Source organism: Arachis stenosperma, chromosome 2 (assembly GCF_014773155.1).
Source record: "Arachis stenosperma cultivar V10309 chromosome 2, arast.V10309.gnm1.PFL2, whole genome shotgun sequence".
In the NCBI taxonomy this organism is placed as follows: domain Eukaryota; kingdom Viridiplantae; phylum Streptophyta; class Magnoliopsida; order Fabales; family Fabaceae; genus Arachis; species Arachis stenosperma.
This window is the reverse complement of record NC_080378.1, coordinates 101,339,905-101,355,226: the sequence shown is the minus strand read 5'-3', so window position 1 is coordinate 101,355,226 and position 15,322 is coordinate 101,339,905. Positions and strand designations below refer to the sequence as shown.

General features: G+C 31.7%; 2 protein-coding genes across 2 annotated transcripts; both read right to left on the bottom strand.

The window, feature by feature from the left end:
• Positions 1-5,018: 5,018 nt before the first annotated feature.
• On the bottom strand, positions 5,019-9,055 carry LOC130961508 (PHD finger protein ALFIN-LIKE 2-like). Its single transcript, XM_057887438.1, has 5 exons — positions 8,768-9,055; positions 8,606-8,638; positions 7,728-7,950; positions 6,619-6,739; positions 5,019-5,539 (listed from the first exon to the last, which is right to left on the bottom strand). The coding sequence occupies exons 1-5, from the start codon at positions 8,856-8,858 to the stop codon at positions 5,294-5,296; spliced, it is 714 nt and encodes a 237-aa protein (XP_057743421.1). The 5' UTR covers positions 8,859-9,055; the 3' UTR covers positions 5,019-5,293.
• A 1,635-nt stretch (positions 9,056-10,690) lies between these two features.
• On the bottom strand, positions 10,691-14,479 carry LOC130961424 (uncharacterized). Its single transcript, XM_057887313.1, has 3 exons — positions 14,088-14,479; positions 13,174-13,586; positions 10,691-11,499 (listed from the first exon to the last, which is right to left on the bottom strand). Exons 1-3 carry the CDS (start codon positions 14,250-14,252, stop codon positions 11,058-11,060), a joined length of 1,020 nt encoding a protein of 339 aa, XP_057743296.1. The 5' UTR covers positions 14,253-14,479; the 3' UTR covers positions 10,691-11,057.
• Between the last annotated feature and the right edge of the window lie 843 nt (positions 14,480-15,322).

The following is a 15,322-nucleotide window of genomic DNA, read 5'->3' as shown; positions in this document are numbered from 1 at the left end:
AGATCTACACGTTCATTTTCTGCTATGTTGTAATCCAACAATGAGAGTTGGGAAAATAACATATTTAGGTTGTTGATGTAATCTGTTGTCGAAATAGATTCACTCAATCGAAGAGTATAAAGTCTTCTCTTTATCAATATCTTGTTGTGAAGTGACTTGAATTCATATAATTTTATGAGAGCATTCCAAATTTTTTCTTTTCTTTTCTCTGCTACACTTGACAAGAGTGAATCACCTAGTGCCAAGTGTAAGTTCGCAACGACATTGTCATCCATCTCCTTTCATTTTTCATCTGTAGTCCCAGTGGGTTTACCTTCAATTGCTGCCACGCAATTGTCTTTCCTCATAATTGCTTTCATTTTCAAATTTCAGAAGAAAAAATTACTCTCACTGAATTCGAAATCTCATACTTTACTGTCATTTTTTATACGCTATAACTCATAGCAGAAGAAAAAATTATTAATCAGCAACCTTTGACTCTGATACCACTATTAGGTATCAGACATATGACACAACAATAAATATATAGATGAAAAATTAGAAATTTGTATAAAATAACTTTTTTTTAGAATTACAACTTATCTTTATCACAAGGAGATTAAAATAAACCTCTTTCTTGACAAAAGGAGAATACACATCTCTCTAAATATAGAAAAAAAATCTCTCAAAGAAAAAAGCTCTCTATGTAACTTAATATTACTATTATTCTTGTATGAATTTATTAAACTAAATTAAGGAGGCTCAATTTATAGATGCACTTCTTTAATGTAAACAATTCATTAATTAAAAGTAAATAATTATTCTCTATTTTCTACTATTAAAATTTTATAGTTATAAATTAGAAATGTTCATATCTTTTTATTTTATTTAGCTTTTTACCAAAATAACTTTATATTAATTTTACACTGATCGTTCGAATAGAGTTAACCTCAAAAGCTATGGCTAAGGAGTTTTGATACCATGAAAGGTATCAGGTCCTAAGAGTGAGGAAGAGACGAAGAGATGAGAGAACAAGAGAGAGATTATCGAAACAGAGATAATTGGTTGATTATATATTGTTATTAAACCTACGAAGCATAGACACTTTTCTTATTTGTCATGTTTACGTGTCGGACACATTTCGGACACACAACACTCATCAACACTTATTTGACACGCGTGTCTTCTGTATCCAATTATATCTTAGTAAAAATAAAAAATTCTTCTCCAAACATATTTGGACACGGCTAAATACCATTACATTTCAGCATGTCCAGTCTTATTCTTAACATATATTGTTCTTGAAATGAGTTTAGAAATAGTATATATTATTAATTATAAAAAAATATTTTAAATACTTTATATAATTAAAAAAATTAAAAATAACTAAAAAATTAATTTATATTTTAATATCAATAAAATATTAAAATATTATTATAATTTATCTAAAAATACTTTCTATTTTATATATATGACATATTCTCGTATCTTATAAGAATTTTAAATTTATGTATACATCTTAATTATTAATACACTAACACTCTTCTTACAGTAATGTATATATGATAATTCTAGATAATTATACAAGTAACAATACTTCTAACTATCTTACTAACAGATTTTAACAAATTCTAATTTCTTTATGACACTTCAGTAGTACTGCTTATTCCTATCGAATTAAATTAGTAGTTGTAGATTTGTAATGAATATATATTATTTAATTTATTTTTAATTTATATTTTATATTTTAATATATATTTTATACAAATAACTAATTTTTTATACATACCTAAATTCTTTTCGGTCAAACTCGATCATTATTGATAAAGTTTGTGCCTACTATTGTCAAATAATAGTTTATTACAATAAGGTATTGTGCCTACAATTTTTACCGCTGATATTTCCCCTAATGGAGGTTAAGGATATCATTATTCTACTTTGTTTGTAAATTACAAGGTATTGATTCCTCCAATCAAGTTCACATAAATTAAAGAAGCCCCATAGTGCTGCTAATGTGGAACAAATTCAATGAATGGAATGAATCATAGTATAAATATTATTTCTCACACCTGATGATATCAAGTAATTATGAGATTCAAATTCTAAGATTCTCCACCTTTATTATCCAAGTACGATATATATTTAGAGAACCTTGATTTATTGGATAGTGTTTTGTCTTTCTCCCTTAATTTTCTTGCGATGACACATAATGCACCTCCATTAAGAATATTAGAAAGCTTGTGCCATACATTTTTTCTTCTTTCCTTAATTAATTGATTTTTGTATGAGAAAGTTTGCTAACTTTTTGAAGGATAGAATACAAGGATACTATGAAAGTATGAAGGAAAAGCAGTTTATTAAAAGTGTAACTTATCACCTACAATCACATGCCACGTGCTACTCTAGTATGTTCTCTAGACAACATTATTATTATTATTATTATTATTATTATTGTTGTTGTTAAGATTTAGTTATCTTATTCCTTTAATACATTTTAAAAATATAATAATATAAATTTTTTAATTTTTAATATAATAAAAATATAATTTTTTTAATAACTTTTAGTAAAATATTTTTTAGTATTATTAAAATATGTCCTCAAAGTATATGTTAACAAAACTCTTATCGTTGTCATCGACGTCATGTACAAATTATTTGGTTAAAATATAAATTAAAATTTTATATATTTTCACACTAGGCAAAGCTAATTAGCCATTAGTTGATTACCTAGTTGCTTAGCCTAGGCTAAACAAATTTGGCTTATGCATTATTATATGTTGTAAAAACGAGTAGTCTTGACCCAAAGTTATTTTGGTTTAGTTTGGTATTACATGGACCCATCACAGTTGATAAGTTCTTCAAAATGTTGCTTTGAAAATTATAACAATATCTATGAACAAAAAAAATTATAATAATATTACTTGTTAAAATAAAATAATAATTGCTCTTATCATTCAATGAGTAAAAGTCACAAGAGTAGTGATTAGTATAAAAATATAACAACATTATATAATCAATACAATTTATTATTTTACTCAGTAGTTAGTCAATATTATTTAAAAATATTGATTAAAAATATGATATTAGACTATTAGATTAGGAATATTTGACTATTAATTAATAATATTGACCAATATAAATTAAAATTAGTGACGCTGAAATTTTTTTTTCAAAATAATATGATTAGCTATTAAAAATGTATATATAATTGTTATTATTTTTATTTTTTTAGTATGAATATAATTTTTAATTTTTGAAAGGTTAAAATTGTGACTAAATCTCTATAGTAATTTTTTAAATTCACAGCTTTCACTAATTTAATTTTTGATATTCCAATTGTATTATAGTGGGATTTTCGAAATTGAACTTCGAACACTAAAGTAATTCCTAGACTCTTTTTCGATGCTAACTCAGTAATTACAGTGATGATGTAGCACTCTCTTGCCATGCTAGACTGGTGTGAAACGTCAATATTTTTGTTTGATGACCAATGAAAGTCTAAACGACGTAATTTTGATTTTTTAAAAACTATTTTAAATGTCTACTAGAGTCAAAACGATATTTTTTTTTTAACTTTTATTGGACGCTAAATAATAACGTTGTCATTTCATACTAATCTAACGTGGCATGAGAATGTTATATATCACTGCAATTGCTGAGTCATTAGAAAAGAATCTAAAGACTACTATATTGTCTGACCATTTCAAAAATTACTGTAATATAATTGAGATATGAGATGTCAAATTAAGGAAAACGGTGAATCTGAATCACCATTATCGATATTTAGTCCTGAAATTGTAGTTGTGGCCTTGCGGGAGTTACTATAAAAGGACTAAGAAAGTGGCACTTTAGGAATTGAAGAAGTTTGCACTTGGAATAGAGAAAGATTGGGCTTCTTTCAACTGAAAAAGCGCAGCCCAATATGAGAACAAATTGAAGATTCAAAGGAAGATTACATCCTTATTTTTGGGACAGGGAAGATTCCATCCTCTGAGCAAACGAAAACAAAGGAAAGATTCTATCCTATGTCCAAAAATATGGAAGATTCCATCCATGACCAAGAAAAAAAGAGGGGGAAGTTGGATCAATATTTTCTTTTGGTGTACTGGATCAATATGATTTTGGTTAAGTTAAAGGCCCAACGACGAAGACCCACGAAAACAAAAACCCTAACAGTCAAATTTTTTTTTTTACAGTATTTTCTAACCCAAAATGTCAATAATTGATCCGGCTTAGATCTGAAGTTTCATTTAAAGATTTGTCGATGATTAATGAACTATTGTGTACACAAGTCTGATTCGAACCCTCAAATTAGTCTTCTACCAATGTGTGATCCATTCAAGTAGTAGATACTTTAGTCCCTTAACCAAAAGTTGAGTTTGACGTTTTTGAATGGGAAAAAAAAATGAGGAGTGCTAGGGGCCAGCAGATTTTGTGAGTTGTAACCATCAATTAGCCATCAATAGTGTATTTAATGATGTGAGATTTCATCTAATGGTAGAGAATCAATCATTTTTCTTTTACTGGCTAAGTGCTGGCCAGATTTTAATAAATCTGCTCCCCTAGACTTTCTCAAAAAAAATTCCTTGCTGCAAGACTCTTACCCGAATATGGGTAGTCTTGCTCAAATGTCGGTGGTTTCATCGGAACAAAAATGTCACTTGTCTTTTAGCGGCACTGAAAATGAAACCCCCAATATGAACACACAATAATTTGTCAGCAAGCACAGGAAGAGGGACTTCCCAATAGAAGAAGTCACTGCAGTCATTAACTCTATATTAGCAAGCTTATTTGCCACATTGAAGATTCAACTTTAGTTGTATAATTCTAAACCCGGTGGCTCAAAATCCATACATACTTCTATACATAATTTAACATGCTTTAGACTTGTTACTCTTCATGCAAGCTAAGAAGTTTGTATCCACAACTAAGGCATTCTTTGCCATTGAAAGAGACAACTTACAAGTTACAACTATATTTATAACCATATATAGAAGATCAGTGTATTTACCCAAATTACTTCTAGACATACAATAATATAATGCGCAAGTTCAAACCAAATATCAATTGATCGACAAATTAGAATGTATGGTATTCTATTCTATTTTAAAATATATAAAATACACTAAGGATTCAGGTTGGTAGAAGAAATCACCTTAGTCTCTGAAATTTTTTTCCATCAGACATAGATACTATACCCCATTACATTATGAACTTCTACAAGAGATGTAACAAATATTACAGTATCTTTGTCAGCATCAAACTCAACATTATTATTCACTTTCACATGTTGCCTTTTTTATGGCGTCCTTAATCAAGGCCTGCCCCTTCTCATGCATGATGGGCATTTGTATTGCTTTATGCTCTCAGCCTTTGCCGGTGTGATCTTCACACATTTTCCATGGAACCACCTCTCGCATATGTCGCACCCAATCCAAAATTCGTCCGCGTTGTAGTTTCCGCCGCAGCTCCCACAAAGAGTTTCGCTGTGCTCATCGTCTTCCTCCTCATAACCCTCATCGAACTTCGGGTTGCTTTTGACTTGCCCGTCACTTGATCTCTGCAGAAGTGTACAACAATTGCATCATAAAGCTTTGATTCAAAGGCACAAACTTTGTTCCACAAGGGCAGACTTTGATTCAAAGTCTTATACTCCCCTTTTGTTCCACAATATCTGCCACTTCGGAACATTCATAATATAATGCATCCGAACGCAATTTGTATCTAGATGCATTGAGTTATTATTGATGCACCAAATTTTTAAAGTGATAGATATTATAGACCAGAAGTATTATTTGTACTAGTGTAGCAATAACAGGGAAACACAGTGGTTAAATAGTAAAAGATGAAGTCCAATGAAACTCTGTTCAGTTTTATACTCCTAGACTTGAGTTGCAAAAAGAGAAAAAAGTGAGGCTTGATAGATTCTTAACTTAGATCAACAACTAGATTAAGATCCACAAAATTTCTTTTTGTCATAGATTACAATTTGCCTATACTCAGAGCTGCTTCTGAGAGTTAAACCACAAGAAACTAGCATAAATAAGCGAGTAAATAGTTCTCTTTGATTTATGAGATACTCTTACCCTTTGCATTTTTGATGAAAAATTAGAGAGAAAGATAATGAGAATATAGAAAACGGGTGGATTTTACTATTTTCTCTTACTATTCTCTCTTGCTTAGATGCGACAACTAAATCGAAGAAAGAAAAGAGTAGGTGTTAAGCTCAACAAAAAGTTCTCTCACTTTTGGAGAGAAAACTAGAGAGAAAGGGTGGTTTAATTTGGAAAGGCAATAAACAACATTATCTCTATGTTTACTTCTATCTTCATTCAAGTGATGATAAATGACCATTTAATATGATTTTCATTTCTTTCCTCTTACTTTCTCTTCAACCAACAAGAGAGAAATACTTTTTATTTTATTACGTCTCTTCATCTAAGTAATAGGAGACAAAATGGAGATTTATCTTCTCTTCAGTTTCTTTTCATCTTTTTTCGCTCTATATCTCTTCTTTTCAAAAGTCTAATATCTTTGAAAGCAACAAAACAAATTTATTTTAGTTACCAAACTTTTGAGTATTATCCAACTAACTGCTGATGATTCAACCAAAAATAAGAAAGACAAGGGATTGCTAACCTTTGTGCTGCCCCGCGATTTGCTTCCACTGTCTGCAGCTGGCTTGTCCTTTACTGGTTTCCTTTCAGTTACAACTTCAAAAACAGTTGGAAGATCATTGATCAAGCTAAACAAACGCTTCCTGCCATAAAGAATCAGTTGGACCATCAATATGAAAAGAGGGAGCATATGCCAATGTCACATGAAGATGTTAAGCAAAAAGGCAACTACTAAAAAAACCATGGGAATGGGAATGCTGAAGGTAAACATCACAAGGACTAGAACAGCAACAACCACGCATTCTATCATACAACTACAAGCAATAAATTAAAGTTCAAATCATTGCATAAATTCACTCAAGTAGTGTCTTTGCATGCATGAAACACTTAGGCAGACTTTGGTTATTGTCATGAGATAGAGGAGACAGATTTTAGGGACAAAATCATGTGTGAATAGGAGTATGGAGACAAAAACTTGAAATTGTCCATTTCATGACAATTTTCTGTCTCGATATAATTTTTAAGTTAATTTCTATACTTTGGACACAGGAGACGGATCTCTACCATCCCACTATCTCCATCTTTCATGTCCTACGACAGAACCAAATGGTATCTTAATTTTAAGCATCAAATCAAATAAGCACATAGGATGACAGCATGAATAGGGAGAGGTAAATGACACAAGAATAACAGAGTCAGATTTCACATGGGTTATCAGGAATAGATCAGCCACCTGGCTACTTCTACCAACAAACTCAAGTTCATGAATTAAAATATTGTTAATCTTTCAGATAAGAAGGAACCTTTGCTGATGTTACAATTTTCATTTAGACACATTTTACAACCTACTGAGGGAATCTATGTATTTAATCCAATCTACAATCCCCAAAAAACCAGAGTCTAGTTACAGTTACTTCCAATTGATAAAGAGAGAAAAATAAACTATATTTTCATTGAAGACATTAATTTATCCACTATGATACAGAATGTTGCATTTTCAGCCACAACTACAGATTCAACTGATAATTTCTAAACATTTCATAGGGAGCTAATTGATTAAGCAAGTCCATCAGTTCCATAAATTACTACCAAATGCATAAATCCAAACCAAAACTACATTGTAACATGTACCTCTCATTGCGGTTAAGTCGGGCTCCAAGATAAAAGGCAACTGAGAGCAACCACGAATCACTGTGCACAGCAACTAGAGAAAGCCAATCCCTGCGGTTCATGCCATCTCTAGCAAAATTGATTCCTAGAGCCGGCTCTGGAAGCTCTGGTGGAACTTCCTCAGCTGGCAGGGTCACTTCCCAGGACTCATTTGGATGTCCGTAAAGGCACAAGTTCTCCTTTTCTTAAAACACAAAAAGACCAAACACACCAGATAAACTTTGAATCAAATGGAACAACAAACAAACGAAAAGTTACTAAACAAAAGATTAATAACAAGTTAACAACAATAATTGTTTCGTAAATGAACACATTATATAGCAGAGCATTTACCTGTAGTTCAAATCTCATGTTATTTTTTTTTTTCAAAAAAAAAAAGGAAATTAAACAAACAATTTTGTTCTGGCTTGTGTTCTTATGTTTTTGTTTTCATTCCTATCTTCTGGCTTTTAGAACTTTTTAAGAAAATTAAAATACACTGAAATAACAAAATCCAAAAAACAGAAAACAAATTAAACATAAAGTGGCATTTTTGTAATTTAAAAATATTTAAAAATGAAGAAAAAATAAAACCAGAGAGTAAGTAAACAACAACACATGGGGCATGCAAAAACTGTGACTTTTATTTTATCCCCTCATTTTTTTTCCCACATAGAAATCTACGAAAAAATAAATAAAAAAGGTCAACTCTAACCACTGTAATTCAGAAACTAGGCCCGCACAATTCACACAGAAAACCACAACTTCAAAATCTTAAGAATAGTTATGAAAAGAAAAAAAAACATATTTTTACGTAAAATTAACATAAGAACAACACAGATCGGGGATAAGCGTTTTACCTGGATCGCAGAGCCCATAAAATTCATCAACATCTGAGACCAAATTAGAAAAAAACAGTGTCAGAAACATGTATATGGACAGGTGAATTTTCGAACGGTGAAGTACCAAAAAAAGGAGGCTTTGTTTTAAGGAAAAAAAATGGAAAATAAATAGAAAATTACCTTGAGTTAAAGCGCGAACGATGGCGGTTCTGCGAGAAGAGTAATCCTTGAAGATTTCTTCAACGGTGCGGGGGCTCGAACCCATTTCCATATAAGAATTCAGATCTAAGTTAAGAGGGGTTTGGAGAAGGTTCTAGAAGGAGGTTTGGGAAGGGAGAGGAGAAGGAGGAAGAGGAAGAAGAAGAAGAAGAAGAAGAAAGTGATGCATGAAATGAAATGAATTGAATTGAATTGAGATTTGTGATGTGATTCGAAGGAATGAAAGGAAAGCTAAGTAGTAAGACACAGTCAGAGCGAGAATACACTCTTATTTCTTAAGACTTAAACTAAATTAAATTAAATTAAATTGCAAAGTAATTTTAAAAGGGAATGATATCCTTTGATTCAAGTTTAGCATTCTTCACTCTCTTTTATTTTGTAAAGAAAAATTAAAAGTGTAATTTTACCCTTAAAAAAAAGGTAGGCATGACTAATTTATTCTTTGAATATTTGCTTAAACAAATAAATAAACTTAATACTCGATTAAAAAAATTGGTTATATCGATACTAGACTTAGTAATTTACGTAGAAGAAGCTTTATTTATTTATTTAAATAGTTTTTTTATATCTATAATTGATACGCACTCTTATTTGAAATTTATAAACTAAATTGTAAAAATAAAGGTATTTTGAAAGTTAATATTGAGACCAAAGAATTTTTTTTTCTTCTACCACTTTATTAAGGGTAAAGATATACTGTTGATAATATAGCTCTCCTAATAATAATAATAATAATAATAATAATAATAATAATAATAATAATAATTATTATTATTATTATTATTATTATTATTATTATTATTATTATTATGGAACTTACTATTTTTATTTTATAAAAACCAAAAAATTATACCGTGAATTCTCTTAGATAAAAGTAATATAAGCAAGAACGAAAAATAAAAGAAATTCTTTATTTATTAATTTAAATCAGGATATAAAAAAAGTTTTTTTGTCATTTTTAGATCTGGTAGAAGATTATTAATATTGACATTATAGATTTTCAGGAAAGCTATTTTAATATCAAGACAATAGAAGATCCACTTCATATATAACAAATGTCAAAACTTATTTTAAAATGGAAAGTCAACTCATGAAACTACTTGTATATTTGACTATTTGTCAATATTATATTAGATTTTTTTTTCAATCAATATTATATTATATTAAAGAAGTTTAACTAATGTGTGTCTTCAAAATACATGTTAAGATTTTTTAAAATTTTCTACTTCAATAAATGTATAACAAAAATAAATATATTGAAACCTTAAAGTTTATATATTTTATATAAATTTGCTAATTTATAACCTTAATATATACTCTTAAAGCCATATTAACTAAATTTTAGATTAAATTACATGCTCTCTCTTAATCAAAATCAAGATATGTATTATTGACAATAATGACTATTATTATAGCGGATAAATTACATGAATTTTTTAGGTTTTAATATAATCACATTTTTTTAATCATTATCCTTATATATATATTTTTTTCGATGATCAACTTAACACTCCTCGATTTACATGTCACAATAACCGCTCATCATAAACACATCTAAGCTCCCTTTTTTTTTTGGTCATATTTGTCTATTATATGAGAAGTAAAAGAAAATTTAGTGCCCAGAAAATTTTTATTTTCACTTTCAATATTTTCTATTTTTAAAATTTTATAATAAAAAAATTGATGTAAATTGAGAGTGCCGCTTATGCAACTCATATTTTGGCCTATTTTGACACACTTTTCTTTCCCTTTTTTGTTTTTTTTTTTTCTTCATTTCTGCTCAAACTATGTGGGTCGAGACAGAATCATATTAAGAATATAAGTTAATGCAATTTTTGACGAGCATGATGGAATGAAATAAGTTAAATCTAAACATGATATAAGTAGTTTCCACAATTTCTGCAATATGCATTTAGATCGCTGAAATGGTTAAACAAAGAACCCTAATATGCAATTACAAATGAGTTGAACTCTCCCAAAAACATGTGAGAGAAACAAAAAGTGCAAGTGGTTGTTAATAAGACTTGTTGAGAATTTTTCACCCATATTACCAAAAAACTAAATAACACATGAAAGAAGCAACAAACAAATAACAAACTTCTAAATAAAAGTTAAATAAACTGTTCTAATTGAAAACCCAGTTCACAAAGGCAAGAATTTCCGTGTGGAAAATCAAAGGCTGAGAATCAAAATAATTGCAATCTTACATGGGTATGGTGCAGTGGTAGGGAGAGCTACCACCATTGTTTTATTATGGAGAGGTCAATAACCGCTTAATGCCGGCTTTTTGCTCCGACGTAAGCCTCGATGGAAACTTGATATTGAACTTGATTCTCAAGTTCCCCCTTTTGGAAGGTTCTTTGGGGATTGGCATGCCCTCGCCTTTGACGACTTCTTCGTATGACGGACTAATGATGGAGTTGATGGGGACGGAGATGCTTCGCCCATCAAGGGTTGTCAGTTGCGCCGTGTAACCCGTGAGAGCTTCTACTAGAGAAATCTTCTGTGTCACAACAAGATCATTGCCATCTCTCTTGAAGAGGCTATGAGGCTTCTCATCAATAATGAAAACTAGGTCAGCCGGTATAACTCCTCGCTGTTCATTCCCCTTCTCCGGGAAAGTTATTTTTGTTCCCTTCTTCCAACCTGGCTTGATCTCGATTGTCAGAATTTCCTCTACTGTGGTGGCTCTCCTACGCAAGAAGAAAAAACATACAGTAGATTAAATAGTCATAGTCACAATTAATACTATTCTAGTTTTCTCTTTTCTGTTAACCTGAAAATTTCTTGTACCAATGAATAAAATAGAAAGACAAGTAACAATATTTGCAACTGAATAGTGTAAAATTCGACACCTTGAAGGCGCAAAAAATTGTTTCTGAAATGTGCATTAGATATGTTCATATCCGAGAACAAAAAGAGAGGAACATATACTTATTTCTCAGGCATGGTGTTTCATTCCTTCTCTATGCAAAGAAGTTAATCATTTTATAATAAGCATGTAAAATACTTAATTACCATGTCTGAGTTAGCAACTTAACCGACATTCATGAAAACGGGATTATTTTTTATGAACATCAATCAACTGACGTGTATTATGTTTCAGCACGCAATACACATATCCATCATAATTCAGACCTCATCTAAAAGGTAATGAGCATCGAAACAATTTGCACATTTCACTTGAAACATGAGATCTAGAGGCATGGCCCAAAACCTTTGACATCTCTAACGAGAATAAACACAACTTCCAATCCACCCACCTCACATATTCAACCCCTAAAACAACTGTCTAGCCAAATAAGGTGATCTTGATCCAATTTAACAACATTTGTAATAAGTCATACTCAAAGACTTGGGGGTACCTTACGATCTTTGAATTGTTTGATCTATCAGTTATATCTGCATACTATGCATATTTGTCCACAATGTAAGGCAGGCATTGAGTTCATTACATCGTAGCTCAACTAACATTCATGAACAACATAAAACACAACAGCATAAATCTGATGGCTATAACCCTCCTAAGTCAATATCAGGATTTGTGTATCCAAAGGTCTTCAATGTACACAGCATTGTTAGCATAATATCATAAGTGGCCTCTTCTTCAACTAATAATGGACTTAAACAAATACTTACAGACTGGCTAATTTAAGTCCCCTTTATTACTTCAATGTCAATAAATATACCCTTTATCTCTATTTCAGCTTTACATTTAGCATCCTCATTTTCATCATAGATTCATTTCTGGTTTCCCTATAGCTATTGAAACGAAGAAGCACAAATGGTATTGTCTCAAGATACCTAACAAGATCCTTCAGAAAATTAGAGTAAAATATGTGCCTTCTAGGTATTATTTTAGGGGGACTTGATTTGCCAACCCAATACAAGATGTGCATGACCAAGCAATGAAAAAAAAGGTACTTACATATTTTGTCATAGGCCCTGCTCATTTAACAGAATATATTTATAAAGCGAAAAAAAAAAAAGGAAATCATGAATCATCTACATAACTAGTTTGAATGGAAGAGAAAAGTTATTATAATTTATAAGCAATTTGTTTCAACTGGTATCTTGGAAAAAATTTAGAACACTACTAAGAACACAGGTCTACAATTACCATGACAAAAATAAAGATCCTAGCATAAGACTGAGCATATAAGATGGCAATGGGATAGCTCAATTCTTATCTATCAACAAGATCAGAAAATCACAGCTAAATAGTAATGGAAGCTCTAAAACTGACTTTGAAATTAGAATTGAGTTTAAATAAAACAATCAGTGCAACTGTGCAAGCAACTTCATGTTTCCTCATGGAAGTAAAAGAAATATGAAACATGCAAATAAGTTAAGAGTAAATAGCTCACCCGCTGGCATCTGTAACATCCCTGGAGATCTTCATTTTCTTGGTGGTCCCTTTGTACAAATCCTCCAAACTGCACTGCAGTGTTCTCTCGATCGGTGCACTTTTCCTTGGCATATTGGTAGAGCCTTCTCCAGCTGGATGCCTAAAGGAAGTGAAGATATCATCACCAAACATGCCCCTGGGAAATCCAGATGCACCTGGACGGCCGCCCATATCACCCATTCCACCAAAGGGGCTTGAAAACCCAAAAAACTCGGAGAAAATATCATCAGCACTTCTGGGGTTGAACCGGAACGTCGTTGGCCCACCATCTGCAGCGGAAAATCCACCAGCTCCTGGGGGTGGCACCTGCCCCTTCAATCCCTCCTCTCCATACTGATCATAAACTGCTCGTTTTTGTGGATCACTCAACACCTATTGTTCACAGAACAACAAAAAAAAGGAGTAAATTTGGCCCAGAAACACTGTTTTCCGCACAACCTAATTCAATAACATTGAGTAAATTGAGAGAGATGAAGTTCACTCAACACGTGTTCACCAATCAAATTACTAGCAAAAAAACTCACATTTCCAATTATCGAAATCGCAAAAATTGGATAAATTGACACCCAACAAACTCTAATTCTAAACCCAGAAAAAGTAGGAAAATTGGTCGCAAAAAACACCTGCTTTTTTTTTTGCACAACGTAATTCACATTACATGCAGAAAATTAAGATAGATAATGTTCACTCCACCTATTCGCAAATCGAATTCCTAGCAAAACCCCAAAATCCCAATGATCGAAAATCACAAAAAAAAATGAAAAATTTACACCCTAAAACCTCAAATTCCTTTTTTTTCTTTTTAACAACCCAATTCAATTCACAATTTCACATAACATTGAGTAATTTGAGATAGGGCAATAAAACACATACATCATAGGCTTCAGAGATTTGCTTGAATTTGGCCTCAGCTTCCTTCTTGTTGTTAGGGTTCTTGTCAGGGTGCCACTTCATTGCAAGCTTCCGATACGCTTTCTTGAGATCATCATCTTTCGCACCTCGATCTACCTGTAGAATTTTGTAGTAGTCCACACCCATCTCTTCTTCTTTCTATCTCTAATTTTTCCTTTTTTCTTCTTCTATTTTTTTCTCCCTCCGATTCCTCAGTTATTTTTGTTGTGGCCGGAGAAACGTGTGTAATCAGTAATCACCGGTGAAAAGAAGGAACAGACGAAGCAGTGGTTTGGTTTACACAGAAACATAAAACATATCTGGGCTCAAAACAACAAATGACAGTTGCACTTGTGTCACACACCACTGAGTACTAGGTCAAAAAACATTGGTGTCGAATTACTAGGCCCAAGTTTATTTCATTTTAATTTTTAAGTGTCACTTTAAAAAAGAAATATTCATCTTGATACAATCACATGATAACGTTTTTATACCCGCTATTTTTAGATAATAATTAACGTAGTCGATATAAAAAATTATTATTACGTAATTAAAATTAATAAATACTTACATTTATATTGATGGTATATTAAAATTAAATTTAAATAAAAAAATAATATTGTATCGATGATTTCATTCTAATTATGTTGTTTTTTTATTTGGGTTAATTTTTAATACTCATTTTGGTCTTTATAATAGTATCAATCAAGGATGGCAAAATTTTCTAAGACACGGAGATTTCTGCGGAACTGTCCGAATGGGGATCCGGCTATGGAAATTTTTTTCCGTAGAGATGGGAACGGGGACAAAATTCTCCCGAGACAGGCGCGGGGACTCGAGCGGAGATCCCTACCCCATCCCCGCTAATTCCCGAAGTTTATAAATTTACTGAATTGTCCTTAATAGTTTATTTCTCATATATGTTTTTTAGTCATTTCACACAGGGGACGGAGACAAAATTCCACCAAGACAGGCGCGGGGACTCGAGCGGGGATCCCTGCCCCATCCCCGCTAATTCTCGAAGTTTATAAATTTACTTAATTGTCTTTAATAGTTTATTTCTCATATATGTTTTTTAGTCATTTCACATACACACAGAAACCCAAAACTCCTAATCCTCATTTGCATAACTCTTCTTCAATTCAAAAATCCCTAACGTTATCCATACTCCATCCAACCTCTCTGCAACCACCCTCTCGCCGCTCTCCCTTCTCACC

What these genes read in the sequence shown, in the direction of transcription:
- LOC130961424 (XM_057887313.1), bottom strand. Translation starts at nt 14,252, where the DNA reads ATGGGTGTGGACTACTACAAAATTCTACAGGTAGATCGAGGTGCGAAA. An exon ending in AAATCTCTGAAGCCTATGAT is followed by an intron (nt 13,587 to 14,087) that starts GTATGTGTTTTA and finishes TGTGAACAATAG; the next exon opens with GTGTTGAGTGATCCACAAAA. An exon ending in GATGTTACAGATGCCAGCGG is followed by an intron (nt 11,500 to 13,173) that starts GTGAGCTATTTA and finishes CTTCTTGCGTAG; the next exon opens with GAGAGCCACCACAGTAGAGG.
- LOC130961508 (XM_057887438.1), bottom strand. Translation starts at nt 8,858, where the DNA reads ATGGAAATGGGTTCGAGCCCCCGCACCGTTGAAGAAATCTTCAAGGAT. An exon ending in CGACTTAACCGCAATGAGAG is followed by an intron (nt 6,740 to 7,727) that starts GTACATGTTACA and finishes TCTTTATGGCAG; the next exon opens with GAAGCGTTTGTTTAGCTTGA. An exon ending in AATCGCGGGGCAGCACAAAG is followed by an intron (nt 5,540 to 6,618) that starts GTTAGCAATCCC and finishes ACACTTCTGCAG; the next exon opens with AGATCAAGTGACGGGCAAGT.